Source organism: Quercus robur, chromosome 12 (assembly GCF_932294415.1).
Source record: "Quercus robur chromosome 12, dhQueRobu3.1, whole genome shotgun sequence".
Lineage (NCBI taxonomy): Eukaryota > Viridiplantae > Streptophyta > Magnoliopsida > Fagales > Fagaceae > Quercus > Quercus robur.
The window spans coordinates 33290778-33313722 of record NC_065545.1 but is presented as its reverse complement, the minus strand read 5'-3'; the positions used below and the strand labels follow the sequence as shown (position 1 = coordinate 33313722).

The following is a 22945-nucleotide window of genomic DNA, read 5'->3' as shown; positions in this document are numbered from 1 at the left end:
AGAAACTCCTCCAGCACAAGGAACTCAAATCCCGAGTCTGATCTGGTCCATCTCTCTCTCCCCCTCTCCCTCTCCAAACCCTAATTCCTTTCAATCTAAAAAAGCTTTGTTTTTTTCTTATTCAAACTATAGCTACGGTTTCAGTTTTTAAATTATTTTCATTTTTTTAATTTTTTTAATTAAACTAAAATTGAAAAATAAAATTTATTTTTATTTTTTTAATTTAGAAAATGCTGACATGGCATTTAGAAAATGCCAAATAAAATATTTTATTATTATTTATTAGCCACGTCAACATTTACTGTGCACACAGTGCATTCCGTCTGCCACCTCAGATTTTTTCTGTTACTGGGTTGACGGTAAGGACCAAAATAAAAACGATTTTCTGAAATTAGGGACTAACCTAGGAGTGAAATCATTTTAGAGACCAAATTGTGAATCGGCTCAAAATGTAGGGACCAAACGTGCATTTTCGCCTAATATAAAAACCCAAAATCAAATTCAATACAAGCCAACCATGTTTTACCCTGAGAGTTGAAACTTTAGAGTAAAAACCCATTCAACTAGCAAACATTCTCACAATTCTGAAGATTGGGAGTGGAAATATTGGTACAAAGGAATATTCTCTCTCTCCTTCATGAAATCTCTCACTTTTCTCTTCCTACTTCCTGTTGTTTTTAAGCATTCTTTTGCTTTTTGGTTATTGGCATTTTGATTTCTCTTTTGTTAAAGAACCATTAGCCTTTGCTATCATACATTTGAAATTTTGGGCTTGACTCTCCACAAATAAACACTACTAAAGAGTCCACTGAAAGATTTGGGTAGATCTTACATTTTTTGCCCTTGTCTCAAAAACGTCCCCAATAGTTAACAAACCAATATATTTTTTTTATACTAAATAGACTACCAATTTTAGTACAAAAGGCTTGCAAACTAATTTGTTAACTAATGTGATTCCGCATCAACATCATTATAAAATTTAAAAATAAAAAATAAATCTTAATTACATTTTTTGTCTTGCGTTTAAAAGTTAACACATTCATTTGTATAACTGATAGTAAAAAATTCACATTCGGTCCTTTGTATATTCTAAAAGTTACGTTCATTTATATGGATATACAAATCATTAGAAGAAAAAAAAAAGGGGAAAGAAAATAATATGGTTATACAAATTAACACTTTTAAGATTGATTCAGCACAATAGAGGAGTATCATTACATTGTCTTATAATAATCCATCTACATATTATGAAAAATTGACAATATATACCAAATAATATTTATACTGATTACCCATGTAAAGTAGTCATTCCATATAAGTATGCCAAAATCGATCATAATGTACAGCATTTAACCCACACAAGTGTGCAAAAGCCGATTATAACTAATCGGGCAATGGTGTGCACAAGAATATGGACCAAGCATTAAAGAAATAATATAGTTCATACTTCATCCTACCCAATGCAAACACTCGACACCACAACACATGCAACTTCAACCACTATCACCATTAAAATGCAAGCAATAATCAAACACATATTTAACATAAAGTAGTCTTACATAGGATATATTATATATGATGATGGGTTGTCGAAACTCCTACATAACCCTAAACAAGAAACCCAATGGGCTCCTACACACCTTACAATACTTTACTTCAACCTATATCTCAATAAGCACACATATTTAGCAATAGCAATCATCACATTACGTTGGCTTGAATGAGTATATACTTAGGGTCTGTTTGGAGTCCGCTTATTTTACTGAAATTGAAAATTTTTTGTTGAAAGTACTGTGGATAAAGGTAAATATTAGTTGAAATAGTACAGTGGAACCTATGAATAATACAAAAAAAGTGTAGTGAGACTCATGAATAATAGCAAAAATAAGCTGAATAATAAAATAAGTTGACAAAAAATAAGATAGTTGCAAGGGCGGGTTTTGGATCCTCAGCCCAAAAGATAGATGGATTAAGGCCCAGAGAGCCCAATACAATGAATTTGTAGAGAGTGGGCTAAAAACTAGGCTTCAATGAATCGGACAACGCTCACAATGGACCAAAGATACTGAGAAAGCGAGAAAAACAATAAAAAAACAAGTTTGTAAAAAGAAATTCTTTCTCGACAATGTTCGAGGAGAGTAATACTTGGATATCTATATTCCTCTTAGACTTGGTTACAATTACAGTTCTTAGTGCTACAATCTTTTTCTTTTCCTTTCAATTCTCAGATCCCTTCATGTAATGGGATTCTTCTCCTTTATAATACCTCCCTTTTCTCTATCTCAGCCCTCCACGTGTAAATCTAATGGTCGGTTCCTGTCCTTGTCCCATCAGCACCTTCCTGAAACTTTTTTAGAGGTAGCTATAAGGCTAAACATCACTGTTCAGGCATCACTTCCACATTAATGTGGTCAAAGAGTTAGCTACAGAGCAATTAATGCGGTGGTAGTAGCCTTTTCTCAGATATTTCTCACCTTCCTCGTGTCTCATTCCTTCCTAATACTTATGCTTAACAGTGGAACTGCCCGGAACGCTGCTCTTGATGGTAGGTCAACCCTTCCGACCTCTACACTGTCACAGCCGAGGAGGAATTTGTCCTCGGACCACCTTCCTGAACTCTTATAACCAGTCACTTTCCACTATTTTCTAGCCCGCACTTCTACATTAATGATCCCTTGTCCTCAATTAGGGCCCATGACCCAATATATATTTCTGCGCCTAGCTTCCCTACACTAGCCAAACAGACACTTAGTTTCACATATTTTATTAATTATTGGTGATCATGAGCATGTTGACAACACTTCTTGAGATGATGTATGCATAAAGTCACTTACACTTAAAAAAGAAGTAGAAGGTAAAATACACTTTGAACTCTTAAACTTTGAGGCTGTTGTATTTAGACTTGTGTACTTTTTATTTAGCCAATTTAGCACTTTTTTTTTTTTTTTTTGAGAAACAATTTAGCCAATTTAGCACTTATAGTTCAGTTGTATGCCAAAAAATTAGTGCACATGATACACGTGGTATTGCTGGACCAATTTTGAAATTTTCCTCTAGATTAAGTCCTCCTTCCCTAAATAGATTAATCAAACATCCTTAGTTGCAGATTTCATTATAATGAAAAAGTTTTCCTTCAAATTGATTTGAAGGAAACATGACACCTCATAAAATTATTCAAATGTACTATTTAAATAAATCAAATAATTTTTTTTTTTTTGGTTAACAAATAATTCATTTAAGTCATATAACTAAATGTATAAGTGAATGGTTTTATCAATTGGTGCCTAGTAAGTTCGAGGAATTTTGTCCAAACTAGTTTGAGGCAAACATTTTACTTTCCAAATCCTTTCTCTCACTTCTCATTTCCGACACATGCACCACCATCACTGAAATGACTTCAAACTCCTCTTGATTGCCATTGATGTTCCTCACCCGCTTCATCTCTTTTCTTATAACTTATTTTCGAGAATTTTGTCAAATAAATAATGTCATTGTCTTAATTTTTTTTTTTAAAGGATCCATATACTTTATCCGAGGGGGTTTGGTTGGGCCCGTTCTTCTTAATTCGGCCCAACTTGCTTTGTTTTGAAGACAAGCTGAGCCCTTCGCCAGCCCACACCATCAAACTTTTGAGAATAATGGTAAAAAAACGACGTCGTCATAGGAGACGCTTAAGATGGAGCCTGAAAGACAAAATGGACGGCCCAGATGGAAAGTCCTTGACCACTCCCACCCTATAAATGCAAAGGAATCGCCACAAACCCTAGCTCCCTCTAAAGAGAAAAACCCTGCCCGTTACTGCGCATCGCAGCTCATTTCCGATCCCATGGGTACACTCTCTCTCTCTCTCTCTCTGCAAAACCTAATTTACTTCCATTTTCATGTTATATTTTCTATTACATGTTTGTCTTCCATTGCTAGAGTTATAAACGTTTGCATAATATATTTTGTGTAGCCTTGATTTTTTTTTTTTTTTTTTTTTTTAAAATTCTAAGCTTTATGGTTTTTTTCTTTGTTCGATCCAAATGTCTTGTTTTGTTTATCATTCATAACTCGTATGCTTTATCATTATTATTTTGTTTTTTATATTCCGCTATTCCACGCTTGGTGTCTGAGAAAATTCAGTGAATTGGCTGAGATTAAAGTTCTGGGAAATACAAATCATGCCATTATATGTTTTTGTTTTATGTAAGAAAAGAGTTCATGTTGTTTAAGGTAGCTAGAGTCGTATGATACTTGGCTTGTAAGATTATTTTTTGGGGGTTGTTTGAGTTTGAGCAAAATGGGCATTTTGTAGATCTGATAAAATTATATCCTGAATGTTTTCTGAGATCAGGCTTATGATTTTTTTTTAACTGTCTGAAACTAATTGCTAAATCAGTTTGTGAATGGCATGCTGCTAATTTTGTGATATGTAATTCTATGACTAACACTATAAACTACAAAGGGTCTAGAAAATGAGATAGTGTGATTATATTCTGCAATCTATTTACCAAGGAAAACACATGTTTTTTCTCTTTGGTGGGTTGATTTTCTGATCCTTTTTTACCATATGAAAAACATTTGTGCTTAAAACAGATGGAGGTTTTGTATACCTTGTGTGAATAATATGTGGTATATTATTATTTATGTTGTTGTTTTGGTGGCAATAGGGGCTTACAAGTACGTGTCGGAGCTATGGAGGAAGAAACAATCCGATGTTATGCGTTTCTTGCAGAGGGTGAGGTGTTGGGAGTACCGCCAACAGTCTGCCATTGTTCGTGTCACCAGGCCTACTCGCCCTGACAAGGCTCGTCGCTTGGGTTACAAGGCAAAGCAGGTAGGAGGTGCTTAAGTTACCTTGTAGAGATTATATGTTGACTCTAATTAAATTATGGTTAGGCTTGGTTGGAGCTTTATCCATATTTGAGCGATATATGCTCATGAAATATCTTATTAGCTTTATGGAAGTTTCCTCATTCTGAAACAACTGGGATTGAATTTGCTTCTATGATATGCTTGCATGTTCCTTTTTCCTCTTCACCATTGTATCTGCAACCTGTTCTGTGGTCTGTTAATTTTTTTTTTTTCTTTTTACTTTGATGTTAAGGATTTAGTTTCTTAGTAGCACTCCAGGAATATGACACTCTTTAGTACACCCCCTATACCATTGCTTTCCTATACACGCGATCTCTTAATTTTGTAAGATTTACAATGTGTTGATCTTTTAGTGCTGGATTAGCTGCATCTTAATGTGAATGCATTTCTCCTTTGGAGGGTGTTTATGAAACATGAAAAGATGCTTCCTGAGACCAGCAACGTTAAATTTGCAATTGATCGTCTGACCAAAGCAAGTTCTCATCTTCTGAATCTTGCTTTTGTCTTGATCCGATATGCCTAGCAGCCCTAGTCCCTCTTTGGAGCTTAAGTTAAGCTGCGGTTGGAACAGAGGCATGTTTAGTTGTGAATTCAATGTTGCTGATGAATTTTATTTCTTCTGATAAATAATTCCAAAATTTGGTTAAGTAATGAAAAATGTGAATCCTTATTGACATTTGCTCGTGACTTTACAACATGTCTTGGATTTCATCCTCTCTTATATAATTTGTCTTTTGTGAACATGCTCACAAACAGTATGTCATCCATAGGTTTTTCTGAGTGAACACTTTATTGTTTGCAGGGATATGTGGTCTATCGTGTTCGTGTTAGACGTGGTGGTCGGAAGAGGCCTGTTCCCAAGGGTATTGTGTACGGGAAGCCCACAAACCAGGGTGTTACTCAACTGAAGTTTCAGCGCAGCAAGAGGTCAGTAGCAGAGGAACGAGCTGGTCGTCAGTTGGGTGGTCTCAGGGTTCTGAATTCATACTGGTTGAACGAGGTTTGTTGCCTACTCTTTCATTTACCACGTTGCTGTTGTGTAATTGTTGCTGGGGGTGATTTCTGATTTGTTCTTGTATGTTGCAATTTCCTGGTACAGGACTCTACTTACAAGTACTATGAGGTAATTCTAGTTGATGTTGCTCATAATGCAATCAGAAATGACCCAAGAATCAATTGGCTTGCTGGTGCTAAACACAAGCACAGGGAGCTCCGTGGTCTCACTTCTGCTGGTAAGAAATACAGGGGATTACGTGGAAAGGGTCACCTCCACCACAAGGCACGTCCTTCTCGCAGGGCAAACTGGAAGAGAAATAACACCCTCTCCCTTCGTCGCTACCGTTAGATTTTGTTGTTGCTTTCAGCTTTTGCATCTCTTTTTTGGATATTGTCTGGCCGAAACATTAGTGGTTATTTTTGTAGCTGGAAATTTTGGATATTGAAAAACTCGAATTATGTTCTACTTAAAAATTTTATTAGTTGATATCTTGATCTGGTTCTTCACTGCGTTTTATTTTTTATTTTGATATTTATTCTGGTGCAATTAATGATTCTCAAGCTTTTGCCTCGTGTTTCAATCTGGATTTTGAGCTTTGTTAGTGCATTCTTGCGTCTGGATTCTTAAGTTGAGGTTCGTCTCTATGAAATTTTATCTAATTTTGCTGGTTGTGGGTGTGGTCATTTAAACCACAATTAGATTGTTTTATCGTTTGACATAATTTGCGTGGGTTCTATTGTAACCCACTTCTTTTTCAAGGGTGTTTTTATTTATTTATTTATTATTTTTTTATGGATATATACACACTTTTTTGTGTATATTTTATTTTGGGGGTAGTTTTGTTGCCACGAGCTTTTTGGATCTAGGTATTCCAACTTTGACCAATGAGATTTTCCTGGTATGAACTGTGCGGATTAAGAAGTTTATAGTCTATAATTTATAGAGAACCTTTTCTTGCACAAGTTGACAACAAAATTTACCTATTCAGAGTTGAACACAATTGGATCCAAAGCTGTGTGTACCCCTGACTCCTCAATCGTTTTGGTGTGGATGAATTTGATTGTTTCGAGGGATAACAACAAATCTAGGTTCTATACTCAAAATAGTCTTAGAAATATGAAATATCAACAAATTCACCCAGAAAACCAGGTTGGCACAGATCTAATGCATTTATAAGCTGAGTAGTTAGTTTCTTTTGCTCATCAAGTTGCATGTATTGAATCTTAAATGCATGAAATCTCAACATGGTATTTTTTCCAATCTTGCTGGACAATGCTGCTTCCATACGTGCCAAATATCAATCAGGTACGCAAGAGAAATAAAAAGAATATCAACCTCCTTACAGCCTTGTGGCTTCCAGTAATGACCCATGGAAAACTTCAACATGCACATTCTGGCTTTCTGTTAACACAGACGTAATGAATATTCTGCTAAAAGTTGATGATACATCTCCGGGCCAGATAGCAAACTAGTTACACTGTGCTTTCAGTACCAAGTAGGTACCAAAATACAGAATTGTGCTTTATACCAAACTCTAGAGCCTTCCGTCAATATACTGCTCTTTTAGATCTTGCAATGCTTGCCGAATTGAATCCTCATCCTGGCTGGAGTACTTCAAACATATAAGCCGTTGAGCAACACGGTAGGCCATCTGGATTGGATGATACTGCAGGTAGTTTACTTCCATCCTCTTCACTTCCTAGACATTGGAAATTTGTTTAAAATGTCAGATTACTGCAGTTCATGAAGAGGGGCCATTCCATATACATCAAGAAAAATTCATTAAAAAAATTAAATCAAGTAAAAGGGAGTCACAGACAGCTACATGATTTGGATTTCACTAAACATTTTTAAAAACTAAACCAGTAAATGCGTTTTAAAACTTAAAAGCCACTGGGGTGGGACACTCGCTGAAGGCTGAAGCCTCCGTAAATGTCAACCAATATTTTTCAAAACTTGTATGAAAAATGTGAGCAGCTTTGCAAGTAGTTTCTCTTCTTCTTTTTTTCCTTTTTTTTTTGGTTTTTTAATCTTTAACTTGCTCGTAAGGTTTAACAAAGTCAACCATCACCAAATCCATGTAGTAAACCAAGTCAAGGATTGCATATGCTAACTTACCAAGATCCTGTGTCTTAGATTAGAATTACTGTGTGTCTGGGCCATCAATGTTGACACCAACATAATACTTAGACCCTTATAAGAATGTTTGAGGCTTTGCAGAATTTCTATCAGCAGAGGTTTATTTTCAGCATAGTTGATCCCCTTTTGTGTAGGACCTCCGTAGGACAATTGTACCATGGATATGGATGAATAAATATGCACAGTTTCCTTGAGAAATGAATATTGAGCTGGCAGATGAATTGTGCTTTTAATAAATATTCTTGCCTGTTTCAACCTATACTTTTCTGCATGAATGTTAATTCACATGTATTGCCTTCATACATGTATATTTTTTCATATGTATGGTTGGACAACTGATATATTGGACTTTTCTGAAAGTTTTGTAGCTGAAGCTTAATTACGTTTTCACATTGTTAAAGCACTACTGTAAAGAGAAGATTTTGAATAAAGAACTGACATTTAATGACAGTAACTTAATGTTCTTGTATCAAGTCTCAATAGGAATCACCTTTTCCGTAATCCTGGATGTTATGCTTCTGGCTGTTTCAATCACTGAGCTTGGTAAACCTGCCACTTCTGCTAATAATAGACCATAATGTGGTACATATCTTGGACCATCCTTGAGTTCAAACTGAGTAAGTAAATCAGACTGCCAGTCAGGGGAAAAAAGAAAAAGAAAAAGAAGCAGTGTAAAAAAGCTAGAATAAAAGAAAAGAAATCCTGATATTTCTACCTTGAAATCTAAACGGTTGTTTCTTATGTCAACATGAAAGTGAAGAATCTTCACATTTGGATAGATGGTTGCTAATTCTGATAGGTTCTCCATATGAGTAGCAAATATGGTATACCTAAAGAAGATCAAGAAAGACGGTATTTCAATTTATTTGTTCACAAATGCAAGCAGACTAATTAGATATACATTATCTTTACTAATATTAAGGTTGAAAGTATTCTCGTCAATGACTCAATAACAATTTTCCCTGCAATAATGCTAATCATTGTTTTTTGGGAAATTAATGTCTACCTAATATTTAATTACTCTGGTTACATCAAAGATATAGTATTCTTTTGGATTGTAACTTTGTGAGTTATAGAAAGTAGCATTGTCTAATCATTTGTTAAACATGCTATGTCCAAAAGAGTATCCATATAATGTTTGATTGCAAAATGCAAAAACCACATTTTTGCCTTTCTAATACCATAAACTTATACACGTTTAATCTTTTGCAACTTATCAAAGGCATGGTGATTGGTAAAGCAAAAAATAGTTTACGCTTTCAATGATAACAGATACTCGCAGCAGCTCCATGCAATCGCAAATCCATCAGAGGAAGAAGTAGACCTCCCAAGTTCATCCATAACAATCAGACTCCTGTACCAATAGAACAGATGTATATAGAAACTATTGCACATTCCATGTGTTATAAACATCATTTAGTATAGTACCTTCTGGAGACATTCTGAATTACAAAAGCTGTCTCTCTCATCTCTGTCATGAACTGTGACACCAAATGGAATAAAAACATGATTTTGCTTTCTATGATCCTTATATTAAAAAAAAGAAAAGAAATTAAGTCATATGGTATGTAATATAGGGATTGTTAGAAATATGGTTAAATGATTAAATTCTCAATTTCCTAATAGCTTAAGCTCTTGAGGCAATTAGTAATGTAACATAGTATTAGAGCAAGAGATCCTAAGTTCTACTCTACCTTCTATTTAAAATGTTAAAATCCCACGTGTGGGCCCTTACTTAAAAAGGGGAGTTTAGGCCCACACATGAGGGAGAGTGTTAAAACTATAGTTAAATAATTAAATTCACAATTCCTTAATAGCTTAAACTTTTGGGACAATTAGAAATTTAACAGGGATAAACATTTTCAATGCTGGATGTAAATTTTACCGTACTAGAGTTTGATTCAAGATTATCCACTGTACCCATCCTTGTGAATATACGATCGACTACCCTAAAAGTTGAGAAGCGAGCAGGAACATAGCAACCAATCTGAGCAAGAATAACTGTGAGACAAACTTGTTGGAGATAAGTGCTCTTTCCACTCCTGAAGCAAACAATATGTAAACTAACTCAAGCAAAATATTTTCATCAATATATTTCATTTTGTGAGTGTGTAGGTGTGTGTATGCTTGTTGAAACTTCAGCAAAAGAAATTATAAATCATATGGTCCAAGACATAAGGACTGTATTCATAAAAAGAAAAGAAAAGGACAGAAGGACTGCATCCAGAAGACATGTCTAAGACAAACACCTGTACGGATTATATGCCAATTGGATGTTCAAGACATTAGCCTAATTTTTTATGGTAAAAAAAAAATTCACCTCCCTCATTATAAGTGAAATATTTTCTTATGATAGGTTACTCAAACCATATTTGCAAAAAAAGCCTCATCTATTTTATTCAAGACCATAGGACTCATAGGTCATAACCATGACCATTAGACACCAACAAATTGATGCCAACTAATATATAAATATGGCTTTTTTCAAGCGTTTTAAGTCCTGATTCTCCATAGTGTACGTATTTAGGTAATTTTTTTTTAACAATTTTGTTGACTTGATTAATCTTGTTTCTTATACATGAGCTGCAACAACTTGAATGTAGGTGATTGGTACTCCTTTGGTGCCACTGGTGGTTAATTTCATATACTCATGTGAGTATAATTGCCATCCTTGGATTTAAATCTACATTCAGATTGTTGAAAAGTCGCTCTCTACCAGTAATCAATTGAATTAAGCCAGCAGTACTACAATGATTTCTTTTTCCCATGATAGCTTCACAACTACCTTTTTTGGGGAGGGGGGAGAAAGAAAAGAGAAGATTAAAAAAAAAATCAAGGAAAAGATACAATGCATAAAAAACTTCAATCTCATATGAAGAACAACTGTTTTTTCTTACATGTTTGGGCCCATGACAATCACCATATTTGATGCTTCTGAGAGAAAGATGTTGTTGGGCTGCAAAACAAGAAATGTTCAGTCCAACTCCTAATGCCCTAATCTTTAAAAACAAAATCGAGGTTGAAAAAGAAAAAGGATTAAAAGTTCCTACATGAGAAAGAATCTGATACAAGCAATCAAATCAATGAAAATAGAAAATTACATACAATGAAGTCATTGTGTATGCTTTCCAAGATAGGGTGTCTTCCAGCATCAATTGCCATTGGACCATTATCTGTCAGCAATGTGACAGTTAGGCATTTCCCACATTGCACTTCCAATAGTCACTAGAATATGCACAATATACCAGATTACTAACCCGTAAATTCAGGTCTAGTATATCGATCAACAGGCTTAGTCGATATTGTATGAGCAAATGAATTGACAATCATATCTAAAAGACATAAGACCTCCGCAAGGAGAGTGAGCACAGAAACATCCTCCCTTATGGCATCTAAAAGTGCTGCATGCCATAAATTACCATAAATAACTTTATATCCACAAATCATGACAACAATTGAAACATATAAGAATAATACCAAGGGCATAAAGAGTTTTAAAAGAAAGGTACATAAGTCTAAAGATTTTGTTTTAAATATTTTCTCAAATCTTCAAAAAATTTACATGTATAAACGCCAATGGTAAAACATATATCCCAAGTCCACAGATCAATGGATTTGTGAATCAGCATAGGATTGCAATAAGCTTTTGTTGGTATTTACAGTGCATTCATAAGATGCTAATTGCACAAATAGAAGAGTGTTTAAAAATATATAAACCTCACTATATGGCCAAATAAAAAATAAATAACTTGTAAATAAATCATATGCATTACAAAAGGACATGAAAAACCAGTGATCCAATAACCTGCTGCATATGAGAACATAGTATCAAAAAGTTGCCAGTGTTTTGACACAAAAAGGGTCTGGAAAGCTTAATGTAAAATCAATTTAAAAATACACATTAATATTATCACAGAGTTCAATTACTATTAATATTAGCTAATTCTAATAATACTCAATTCCCCAGAAATAAAATCTCTTGACACAAAATAAGTGCAGGCTTCATGATTTCAATCTTTAAGAACTTTTATATATGATTTAGCATATAAAGATAAAGGAAAGGGTCAACTCATAAAGCTCATGATACAAAAGACGTATTGTACTTATCAGCAAGTTTAGCACAACCTTCCAGGCAAACTTCTGTTCGTATATAACACTCTGCAGCTGCAGACTTATTTCTAACATTCAGCTGCAAATTTCATTCAATGGATCAAAGTAATGACAAGTGTTCCCACACCCAGACAGGCTTATCAAATGAATATATAAAGGTAAAAACATACACACACAAGGGGGAACTTAAAAGATGAAAATCCGGGCTTCACTATGAAAAATCATAGTACACTTGATCAAACACATGTTGATAACAACTACAATATATAGGCTAAAAATGATATTTAATGCCTAACATTGTCATTTCGTAATATATTTAATGCCTAACATATTTAATGCCTAAAAATCAGTACTTATTTTCTTTCGTAATAGTTATTTCCCCAACATTGTCATGGTTGTATCACAAAATGTTTTCTGCAAGAGCCCAACACCAGTTTAAACCTGAGGTGGTCAAGGTTTGGAATCCATAGTCAATTTAAACATATCATTATCACCTCATTTTCACTGAGGGTTAATATTCAAGAAGAGAATAATCCCACATTCGATATGGTACGACTTGTCAACAGGTAGAACAATCAAACAGAAATCTAAGAAAGATGGTGGGTTCAAGATAACATCAGGTGGCTTGGAGAATTGTTCAATTGTCACCTCTTCACTGATAGACCTCTCAAATGTGACCAAAGTTCCAGAAGCATCAACAACATTAGAAATAGAACTCTAATGGATAGGATGGGGGCATTGTTAAGATAATATCAGGAGGCTTGAAAAATAGTAAAATTGTCACTTGATAGACTGATAGGTTACGTAAATCTTTAATCATCTCATACCACCAAAACAGTAGACATGGAATAGTCTAATGCTAGAAGAGAATAATGTTAAAATGATCAAAATACTCACAGAAGCAAGTTCCAGAGTTGAGCAATGTATGTTGTTCCCATGTTTCAAGACCTGATTTAAGTCTCACAATCATATAATGGTCAGAAGTTATTACTAAGGAGATTTTCATAAATCATAAAGTAAGAGAGCAAAGATCTTATTCCTGACCTGAATGAACTTGCTAGGGAGCTTTCCTTGAATATCCTTCTGTGGTATGCTAAAGTAAAAACCTTGCCTACTGTTAAATGGGAGTTTCAAATTGGGCAATTTGAAATCTTCGCGATACTTGGTCGCAAGATTATGTATTGCTGCCAAATTAATACTGAATATTTTTAGGATGGCCTTACACTGCAGTGATATGTATTAAAGAAGACAGGGAATACAAAGAAATCGAACTTCATCAATTGTACAAAATTACAAATACCTTCACTAGTATCACAAAATGACCTCCTTGCTATATCTAAAAGTCCATCAATGCCTGCCTTGACAGCAAAACACTGCTGTGTGCGGGCAACAAAAGGAACCCGTGCATGAAGAACATCTTCATCAATCACCTCTCCGATCCTTAAGTAAATACAACTTATTGTGAAAATGGGTGTTTATGGGGTATCAGATGCATGACAAAGTATGTTCTTTACAAACAAAATTTTTCCTATGATACAGAATCAGTGGCATGGTGGAAACAAATCTCAAAATGCTTAACAGCTCAAACATCTCTAATTACTACCACCACAACCACTACTATCATCACTATGTAAGTTTGGTTTGACTAATCAAGGTGGGGTGAACTTACATCTAGACCTGTAAATGAGCTGGGTTGAGCCAAGGTGAGGCTGCTTGTCCGAACACAGCCTAGAGGACAAGTGTCTCAAACCAAGCTTAGACAACCCAAAAAATTTACATCAAAAAAAAAATCTCTGCCAAGCATGCCCTATGGTGTTCAAGCTGACATATATCTGGAACCAGCAGATAGAAAAGATGATACTCAGTTGTAAAAAACCATGAAATTTGCTAACACAATGAATCAAACCTGAATCACAAATCTAAAAGCTGCCCATTCAAAGTTCAAACACTACAGAAAATTTGCTTGTTGAGTTTTGATATAGAAATTTTAGTGTGTGTATATATATATGGGTTGGGTTCAAGTTACACTTGGTATAACTTGAAGCAATGTTACACAACTTAATAACTATTTTTTAATATTTTGAAAATCACACCATTGGATTACACAACTCAATAACTTTTTTAATATTTAATTTGTTCTAAGCAACTCTCATTCCCAAATTCAATCAAGCCTAAACAGCAACCCATCACATTCCTTACATCAGTTGGATTCCTAAAACTTAAAACAAGAAAGTGATTGTGTCCAAACTATTTCATGACCTGATCAGCAGGAAAGCAACATACCTTTTTCTAATGGACGCATATTTCTCATTTTCACATATAGATTTGTATACGTTTTCAAGAAGAAAACTTTTTGCATCCTTAAGTGCCTGAGATTTATGAAATAAATTGACACTTCAAAACATATTTGAGTCCAATAGAAACCAAGTGGTGTAGCGAAGCAAACATTTTTACCTTTGAGAGTAAAGGCAGTGCATCCAATGCTGTTTTAAGGAGAATAATGCTTGAGATTAACATTTGGCTTCTCCTAGCGTAATCAATACCCAAGACGCCATTTGTGACTTTCTTTGGCTTAAAGCAGAAATGACACAGTACTCTATCTGAATGAAGGGAAAAATTTTAATATAATACCAAAAATCTATCATAAGAATAACCTTTTTTTTTAATAATTTTTTAAAAATTGAATAAATTTGTCTCTTTCCTTTTTGCTCACCTGTCTCCTTTGGAAATTTACGCAGAACCTGAGAGAGTCCAAAAAACAGCTGTTCATTGCTCATCAGCTCATCCTAAAATCAAACAAATGAAGAGACATATGATGGATCTAAAACAATAATGTTGTGAGCTGCACCATGATTTATAATGCTACCGATAATTAAATAGATGATGGTGGAATATATCAAAAAATAAAATTATTCACTTTTGAATATTTTATGAATCTTCGGCAGATTATTACTAGGTTTCTTTTGCACTTGCAAATTTTATAATGAGCTAATGAATTTAACCAAGGATAATAGAGTAACCCTGCCAATGATAGGTAACTTAGACACACAGATTAAACTTCAGAGAATGATGTGGGTGCAACACAATACTTCACGAGAGCTCTCTATGTGTGGGAACAAGGATAAAACTTGGTGTCATAATATATGTGCTTTTATGGATATGGATAAATTACAGCAGCTCCAAACAGAGCTATATGGCAGAAAGGATTTTTGCAGCCAGCCACATGTGGTTCAGATTAATGCTGTGATTTCTAGGAAAATATATGTTTCAGCAAGCACAATGGTGGGCGTGCGTGTGAAAAAAACCAGAAGAAAGAACCCTGAAATGTTTTAAGAAGAAATTTGACATGCATATACTGTTAAATTGTGGAAAAATCTGGGAGAATTTGTCCAGTTTTGAATGTGCATATCCATTACAAGATAAACCTTTATAAAATATATATATTAAATTATATGGTATGTCCAAAAAATCCCCAAGCTTAGCCATGTGGCTTGTAACAACCTGCAAGGGTCTGACCCACCAAAATTTAATGCCCTTCTCTACCCGAATAAACCATAAAAGTAAATAAATATATAATGCAAATTACTAAAAAATAACTAAGTCACACCTAATTATATAGGAATGTAATTTCTGATGATTTTATTATAAACATAGATTGAAAAGGGACTGTTTCATTTAAGCACAAACGGCTTTTTCCAAAGTTAGCAAATGCAGAGTACACGGTAATTCATGGGAGATACAAGAGTATGATATATTATAGATTCAAGGAAGAACAAGGAAAAAAGCTAAAAGGGCGGATCTTAACAGCACAGAGAAGGCTACAAATAGGGGAGAGTTTGAAAGAGAAAATTTAACACAGCTTCTGTTATTGAGAAATTTCAGAGTGCCACATTTGGCACTAACCAGGCAATCAAGGCGAGCATTGATGGTTTCAATATCTTTCAAAGGCTGCAAAAGATTGGCACGAAGAAGTCTAGTCCTGGACAAGAAATCGGAAACAATGTAAAATTATAGATTTACATTGATGAAAAGGGAAAAAGGAGATTTTTTTCTAAAATTTATGACATGACATACCCTCCAATAGTTTTTGTTGTCTTAAGCATATGGAACAGACTTCTTTTTTTGTTGCTTGTGCCCCAAAGGGTTGAATGAAGTGGCTCAATAATTTCTAAATTTTGTACACTGCAGTCGAATTTCAACTTTAAAATTTCTTGACAATAGATTATAAAATAGACTAGACCATTACCCTCATCAACCAAAATATTTATTTCAATAAGAGGTACCACTATTTAAACGTGCAGTAATATATGTGAGACAGGGGATAAGTACCTTAATATATTAATAAAGAAAGGGATGGTACCTGGTAGCATCAATATTCATGTGGTCAAATGATCCATTAAACGTAACCTGGGAAAGTGATAACTGTATGATAAAAATAAAAATAAAAAAATTCCAGAAAACCAAAAACAGTGCAACTAAAAAGGCAAACAGATGGAAGAACTGAGGAAGAAAAAATGAAGTAATGTATTTGATCCATTATTTCATATGTAAGAACAAATTTTACAGGGTCACTATTACATATCTTGTAGATGGAACTTTTTGAGAGTAGCATACTACTTTTAAAGTTTAAGGAAGTATTTCGGTGCCACAGCAATGTCATAAAATCCTTTTAGAAGCAACACTGACCATTTGTTGTATTTAATAAAATATCACAGAAAACAGTGGTCAAGAGGTTAGTAGGTACTATGATTCAATTGAAAACTTACAACTGGGCCCTAAAATATAGAAAAGGTACTATCTGTTACTTTTATTTCATACAAAAGATATCAGTGCAACAGACCTTTTTTTAAGGTAAGCCATTTCCACATGCAGGTAATTATAATCAACGTTTCTTGGACTCCTCATAATCAACCAGAAAATGCATAGCAACATGACTTATAGCAGGTGATACCAGGTCCAAAAACTCATCTTTAATATGAATTTTAATGGATTTAGATATCCTCTGCCTCAAGACAGTCAAATTCTGACAGCTGTAGTCACATTTTCTTTCAGGAGCCAGGAAAATGTTGGTAATAAAGAAACCACCAAAATCTATTTTAAAGGTTCAAATGGGAAGGGAAAGAACACCCATTATTAAACACATACCAACAACGAGTGGTTTGTAACAATGACCCCTTTTTCTGCTTCTGTCCTGTGCATGATGCGGTTGAAGCTTGTTTTTAGAAGTAAAATAAGTAATCAACGGTAAGAAACACTATAATAGACAAAAGTGCATACTACTGTTCACAAATTCAAGCAAACTTAGATTAATATTGACTTAAACATAGGCAAATAAGAATTTGTTCCAAAGTATGAAATGGACTAGTAGTTAGAAATTATAATTATGATATGCTTAGGTAGAAATTTTAGGCAAACAACTTAGAAAATAAAAAAAATGTGATGAACTTTGAATTTATTGCTTTAGAGCAGAATCTTAAACATTGCAAAGGGCATTTAGAAGGAAAGGAGAAAGTAACTTAAAAAAATCAAAGGATGATAACTGCTCTAAAGAGGAGGAATGAAACATAAATATTTCTCTGCCCAGGAGCAGAGATAGCAGAAACAATGTGGCCTAGGTGTCCAGCCTAATACCTCAAAGTCAAATGTCCTTTCTTGGCCAAGCAATTAGCCCTAAATTAGGCTGTATTGTTGACTGAGTTTACTAGCATTCCATGTTTAAATAATAAATTGTTATATCTTCAAGACCATCCACATGATAGCACTAGTAAACGCATGTTGTACATGAGCACATGGAAAATTCAAGCCTCAAATTTTTCAACAGAATGGTACTTTCCTTCTCAAATGAAAACTAGTTTTCAAAATAATAGCCCCTCAAAAACAATATCTAGCCATAAACTAGATAAGGATTTTACTGCTCCTTAGATTTAATAGGCAAGTGAACATTGATATGAGAACCTTTAATGTGAAACTCATCAAATTAACCTCCAATATCAAGTAAAATCAGGAATTCATATTCAGAATAAACATCTCTACCTTCTTAGCTTAATTCTTAAAAGATCAAGTCCTGAAAGTACCATTTAATAGTAGCTGCGGTGGCAGCCAAGCATAGATAATACTGCTTGTAATAAGTATCCAAACCGAGTGCAGAAGGCTCCTTGGCTGCTAGATTTTTAATCAGCACCGCACCCTGGAGCATAAAACCACAATGGCATTTCCAGCAGATAGATACAAGAATTAGCACCCAAAATTTTAAAAAATTGGTGGAGAATAGGTATCTAGCATAACCTTAGTATCATCGAAGCAACCACGGCCCATTACAACCTGCACAAAACAGTATATGATATGAATTTGTGAAAAATAAAAACCATACACAAACAAAGACACATACGAATCTGGTTGTCCAAAGTGCACATACAAGCACAAGATAAAGAGAATTTTGCATTGTGAATCATTACAAACCATCACCTTTTTTACTGTAGCATAAAATCTATCCACCAACTCTGAAACTCCAACCATACCGTCTGGTGCCAGTTTGTTCGGGGTAACAATGATCACCATGGGATCGTAGAAATGCAGCAAAGTTTTTGTATTCTGATATGAACTGCTAGTCTCAATATATTGAGAAAGATGCAGTGAAGCTGACCTTAAGTCAAAAGCAGCAACTCCAACCTATCCAGAGAATTTGGAATCAGTTACGCATTATGACAATCATTAGTCACCAAAACCAGCCTTCAGCTGGCAGAATAATAAATATTTGGAAATGAATCTTAACTTCAAGTCACACACACACACACACACACACACACACACACACACATGTACACATGGATAAATATCCTATTCAATCCAACAGAAATAAATGTAATGACTCTCTGCATAACTATAGTACTCAGAAAATCATGATTCCATTTCCATTCTCATTTGATAATCTTTGGATAGAGACTTCCTTAGAAACCCAAGTTTCCTGCAACACAGTTCACCATGGTACATTCTATTCGATCAAATATGCAATCCACCACACCCTCTGAACTGTGGTACAATGGTGGAAGGCTTAGATAGCAGGTTGAATTCATAACTGTAAGGTTTTTCCTCTAATATTTGTTTTCCTCAAAATTGCTGAACATGGAAGTACCCAAAAAAAAAAAAAAATCCAAAATCCAAGACACACACACATATATCCAAAAAAAAAAAAAAAAAACTAGCAAATTTTTCAATTTTCATTTACAATCTTCAAACAAAGATTGCATGTAATAACACATATCTGAACCTAGAGAATCCAAGAAATCAAAATAAGCATTTCAATAAAAAGAAGTTTAAAACAAAAGAGCCATTTGCGAATTCAGATTGAAAAGCATGTTTCTCTAACAAAATTAGCATTTGGCTTCTTTGTTATAACACTTGTTCACAAAACCTCAATGCAAATCATCTAACAAGTAATTTTAATATTTTTTTTCCCACTTATATTAATTAAAATAAATAGATTAATAATAATCATCTTCGACTATATCCTTTCAAGTTTCAACCACTAATTAAAGGTATAAGATCAAATCCTATCCATGAAACTCCAGAAACTTCGAGTGCAAAACGCTGATGAAAAATTGAACATCAAAGAAGCCATAATTTCACAAATGTGCTATTTCATATCAATTAAAAAGGTAGAATAAAGCACTGGAAGTGTCTGTTTGGTAGCCGAGAAAGGCGAGGGAAAGGAAAAACAAAATATAATTTCAAACATTGTTTTTCACATACTCTAACTTTGACGTAGAAGTTAAATTGATCAATTACAACAAATAGTAGTATTAGGCTGATTTTAGTGTTTCGGTTCCGAATATTGCAATACCTGAAAATTTTAAAATACTACCACTTTGATTCACTTTCTTTTCTTTACTTGCATTTTCTGGTAAAGCAAACACAGATTATCTATATAAGTCGAAGACGATAGTGTACCTCTTTAGCTCTGTTCTCGATGAGACCAATCACGATGCTCGATCTCTCTCCTCCCTCGTCTTCCATTGCTACACACCACACACTAGCTTCAACGAGCTTTGTGAATGCGCGCTAGTTTTTTGTGTTTCTTATATATAGGTGTGACTGTTGCTAGTGATACGTTAAGTGGGGTGCGTAGTGCGCACCGGGATTTGAATCAGCTTATGAATTAAGAAATCAGAGTTGAATTAGCGGTAATTCTTAAGTAATGGCCTGTTTGTTTGAATTTTTTCAACATTACATCCCCTATAAGTTCTGTTTGGTACGGACTGGGAGGATAAAAAAAGATAGTATCCTAAAGTCAGTAAAGTGGAAGGGTAAAAACTAAATTACAATCATATTCGTATTATTAAAAGTAAAAGGAAGGAAATGTGGAAATAATTTTGTTCTTTTAATAATGGTGGGTTTGGGTAGAAATCTTTTCAGAGTAAGTTTAGTGTCACAAACTTTTTCATAATTTTACCATAACTTTGTTATGTAGCAACTTGTAAGTGGTGGGAATAAAATAGTAAATCCATGTTGGTCCATGATTTCACTACTCACAAGTCGCCACATAACAGAGTCGTGACAAAGTTGTGAAAAAGTTTGTGGCACTAAACTTACTCAACTTCTCATTCACCCAAATTTTTTTTCCTCTCTTTTAACTCCAACAAAATAATGATTAATCACTTCTTCTTTTTTCCTCATTTTATTTCTATCCTCTCCATTTTTCACCTAACCAAACATAACATTAAACTAGAAGCACTTGCTACCATTTTCCTACCAAAGATTAGGATAAATTGCACTTTTAGTTCCTAAAATTGGGTGTAAATTATTATTATTATTGTAAACCAAAGAATTGGGTGTAAGTTTGATTTTATTTTAGTTCCTAAAATTTTTTAAGTATAATTTAGGTCCTTGAAATTTTAAAAAGGAGGCATTTTGGATACTAGTCCCTCCATTATGAATCCATTAAATTAGCTGATGTGGATAAAGGTCTCGTGAGGTGGCACTTTGCCAAAAGCACTAGCATTGGGTGTAAACACACCTAGTTGCTATTTTACAACCAAAACCTCAAAAAACTTGCTCCATTCGGGTGTGGGTTTCCAAATTATTTTGCAACCTATGAACGAGTCTTTTGGCTGAATATTGCTGAATCTGGAGTTTATTTGCGTTATAGGCACTGTTCCAAGTTAATTAGGGAATTAAGGAAAGAGAGTGAATTTCGGCAACGGTGTTGCAGAAATTCAACAAAAGTATGAGAGAGAGAGAGAGAGAGAGAGAGAGAGAGAGAGAGAGAGAGAGAATTTTGAATTTCGATAATCACATTACCGAAATTCTGCCGCCCAAACCTGCTGACTGAGTGAGTGTGAAGTGCTCGAAGTGTGTTTGTGCTAGGCGGGTGCATAAAGGGAAACTAATTGTGGCAATGCCATTGCCGAAATAGGGGGAATTTTTTTTTTTTTTTTGGAAATTGTGGCAATGTCATTGCCGAAAATGGGAGGAAAAAAAAATTGTGGTTGCTGAAATCTAGGGAGGAATTAAAAAAAAAAAAATGTGCTACGTCCACAATATTTTTACAACATTTTCACAACAAATCACAGGTGATTAGTTATTATTAGTTCAAATTTGAATTTAATACTAAGATTACTTTTTTAATCCAACAATAACAACTAGTAACAACCTGCCACTTAGGTTTTGTTGTAAAAATATTGTGGACATATCATTTCTCATTAGTTCCTTAGCTATTGGAAATCTTATGTCTTTGAAACTACAGTTGTGTGCTCCAACCATCTTGGGGATTATAATCTGGTTAGAAAAAAAAAATTTTGAAGTCCATTTGCAGTGAAGAGAAAGTACATTCACTTACACGAGCTTTCAACTTCAACCTTGGTTGTGTCACTGAGTGCTCCAACCACTATTTTTATTTTCCTCCCATTTTCGGCAATGGCATTGCCACAATTGCCACAATTTTTTTTCCCCTATTTCGGCAATGGCATTGCCACAAATCAATTGCAATAATTTTTTTTTCCTCCTATTTCGGCAATGCCATTGCCACAAATCCATTCCACATTTTTTTTTTTTGTTGAGAAATAATATGTGCACACAATTTTTACAACAAATTCTAAGTGGCAGGTTATGTACTAGTTGTTATTGTTGGATTAAAAAAGTAATATCAGTGTTAAATTCAAATTTGAACTAATAATAACTAATCACCTGTGATTTGTTGTGAAAATATTGTAAAAATATTGTGGTCGTAGCACTTTTTTTTTTTAATTCCTCCTAGATTTCGGCAACCACTATTTTTTTTCCTCCCATTTTCGGCAATGGCATTGCCACAATTGTCAAAATAAAATTTCCCCCCTATTTCGGCAATAGCATTGCCACAATTAGTTTCCCTTTGGGCACCCACTAGCACTAGCACACTTCGAGCCACTCAGTCAGCAGGTTTGGGCAGTAGAATTTTGGTAATGTGATTACCGAAATTCAAAATTTTCTCTCTCCAACTTCTTCTCTTTCTCTCTCATACTTTTGTTGAATTTCGGCAACACCGTTGCCGAAATTCACTCTCTTTCCTCACTCCCCTAAATAACTTGGAACAATACCTATAACGCAAATAAACTCCAAATTCAGCAGTATTCAGCCAAAAGACTCACAAAATAGGGAGAAGTCATGTAAAAAGTAAAAATTATGTGGATACCTAGGTGGATTTAGAGTAAAGTCAAGTTTAAATTTCAGAAGAGTGACAAGTGGCATTGATCTAGGGCAATTCTATAAGATAGTGGGTAGTTACCTTGAGGAAAGTATGGGCATTTATCTTGAACAATTAACGAAGGTAATCAAACATAAAACACATGTTAAGCGAATGAAGGTAGC

The 22945-nt window shown here is 34.4% G+C and overlaps 2 protein-coding genes across 3 annotated transcripts; one reads left to right on the top strand and one right to left on the bottom strand.

Annotated features, from left to right (window-relative positions):
• The first annotated feature begins 3650 nt into the window (after positions 1–3650).
• On the top strand, positions 3651–6346 carry LOC126708630 (60S ribosomal protein L15-1-like). Its single transcript, XM_050408450.1, has 4 exons — positions 3651–3830; positions 4653–4819; positions 5660–5857; positions 5957–6346. Exons 1-4 carry the CDS (start codon positions 3677–3679, stop codon positions 6200–6202), a joined length of 765 nt encoding a protein of 254 aa, XP_050264407.1. The 5' UTR covers positions 3651–3676; the 3' UTR covers positions 6203–6346.
• Positions 6347–7004: 658 nt separating this feature from the next.
• On the bottom strand, positions 7005–20204 carry LOC126708629 (DNA mismatch repair protein MSH4). Of its 2 annotated transcripts, none has more exons than XM_050408448.1 (24): positions 20051–20204; positions 18569–18772; positions 18389–18424; positions 18178–18290; positions 17249–17315; positions 16464–16510; positions 16178–16285; positions 16007–16082; positions 14817–14889; positions 14558–14703; positions 14387–14472; positions 13404–13543; positions 13148–13287; positions 13001–13051; positions 12119–12182; positions 11251–11394; positions 11099–11166; positions 10891–10949; positions 9879–10035; positions 9422–9474; positions 9249–9347; positions 8709–8823; positions 8484–8606; positions 7005–7553 (listed from the first exon to the last, which is right to left on the bottom strand). In XM_050408448.1, exons 1-24 carry the CDS (start codon positions 20114–20116, stop codon positions 7389–7391), a joined length of 2400 nt encoding a protein of 799 aa, XP_050264405.1. In that variant the 5' UTR covers positions 20117–20204; the 3' UTR covers positions 7005–7388. The 2 variants fall into 2 exon arrangements, with proteins under 2 accessions (XP_050264405.1, XP_050264406.1); XM_050408449.1 differs by having other exon boundaries at positions 17249–17294; positions 20051–20203.
• Between the last annotated feature and the right edge of the window lie 2741 nt (positions 20205–22945).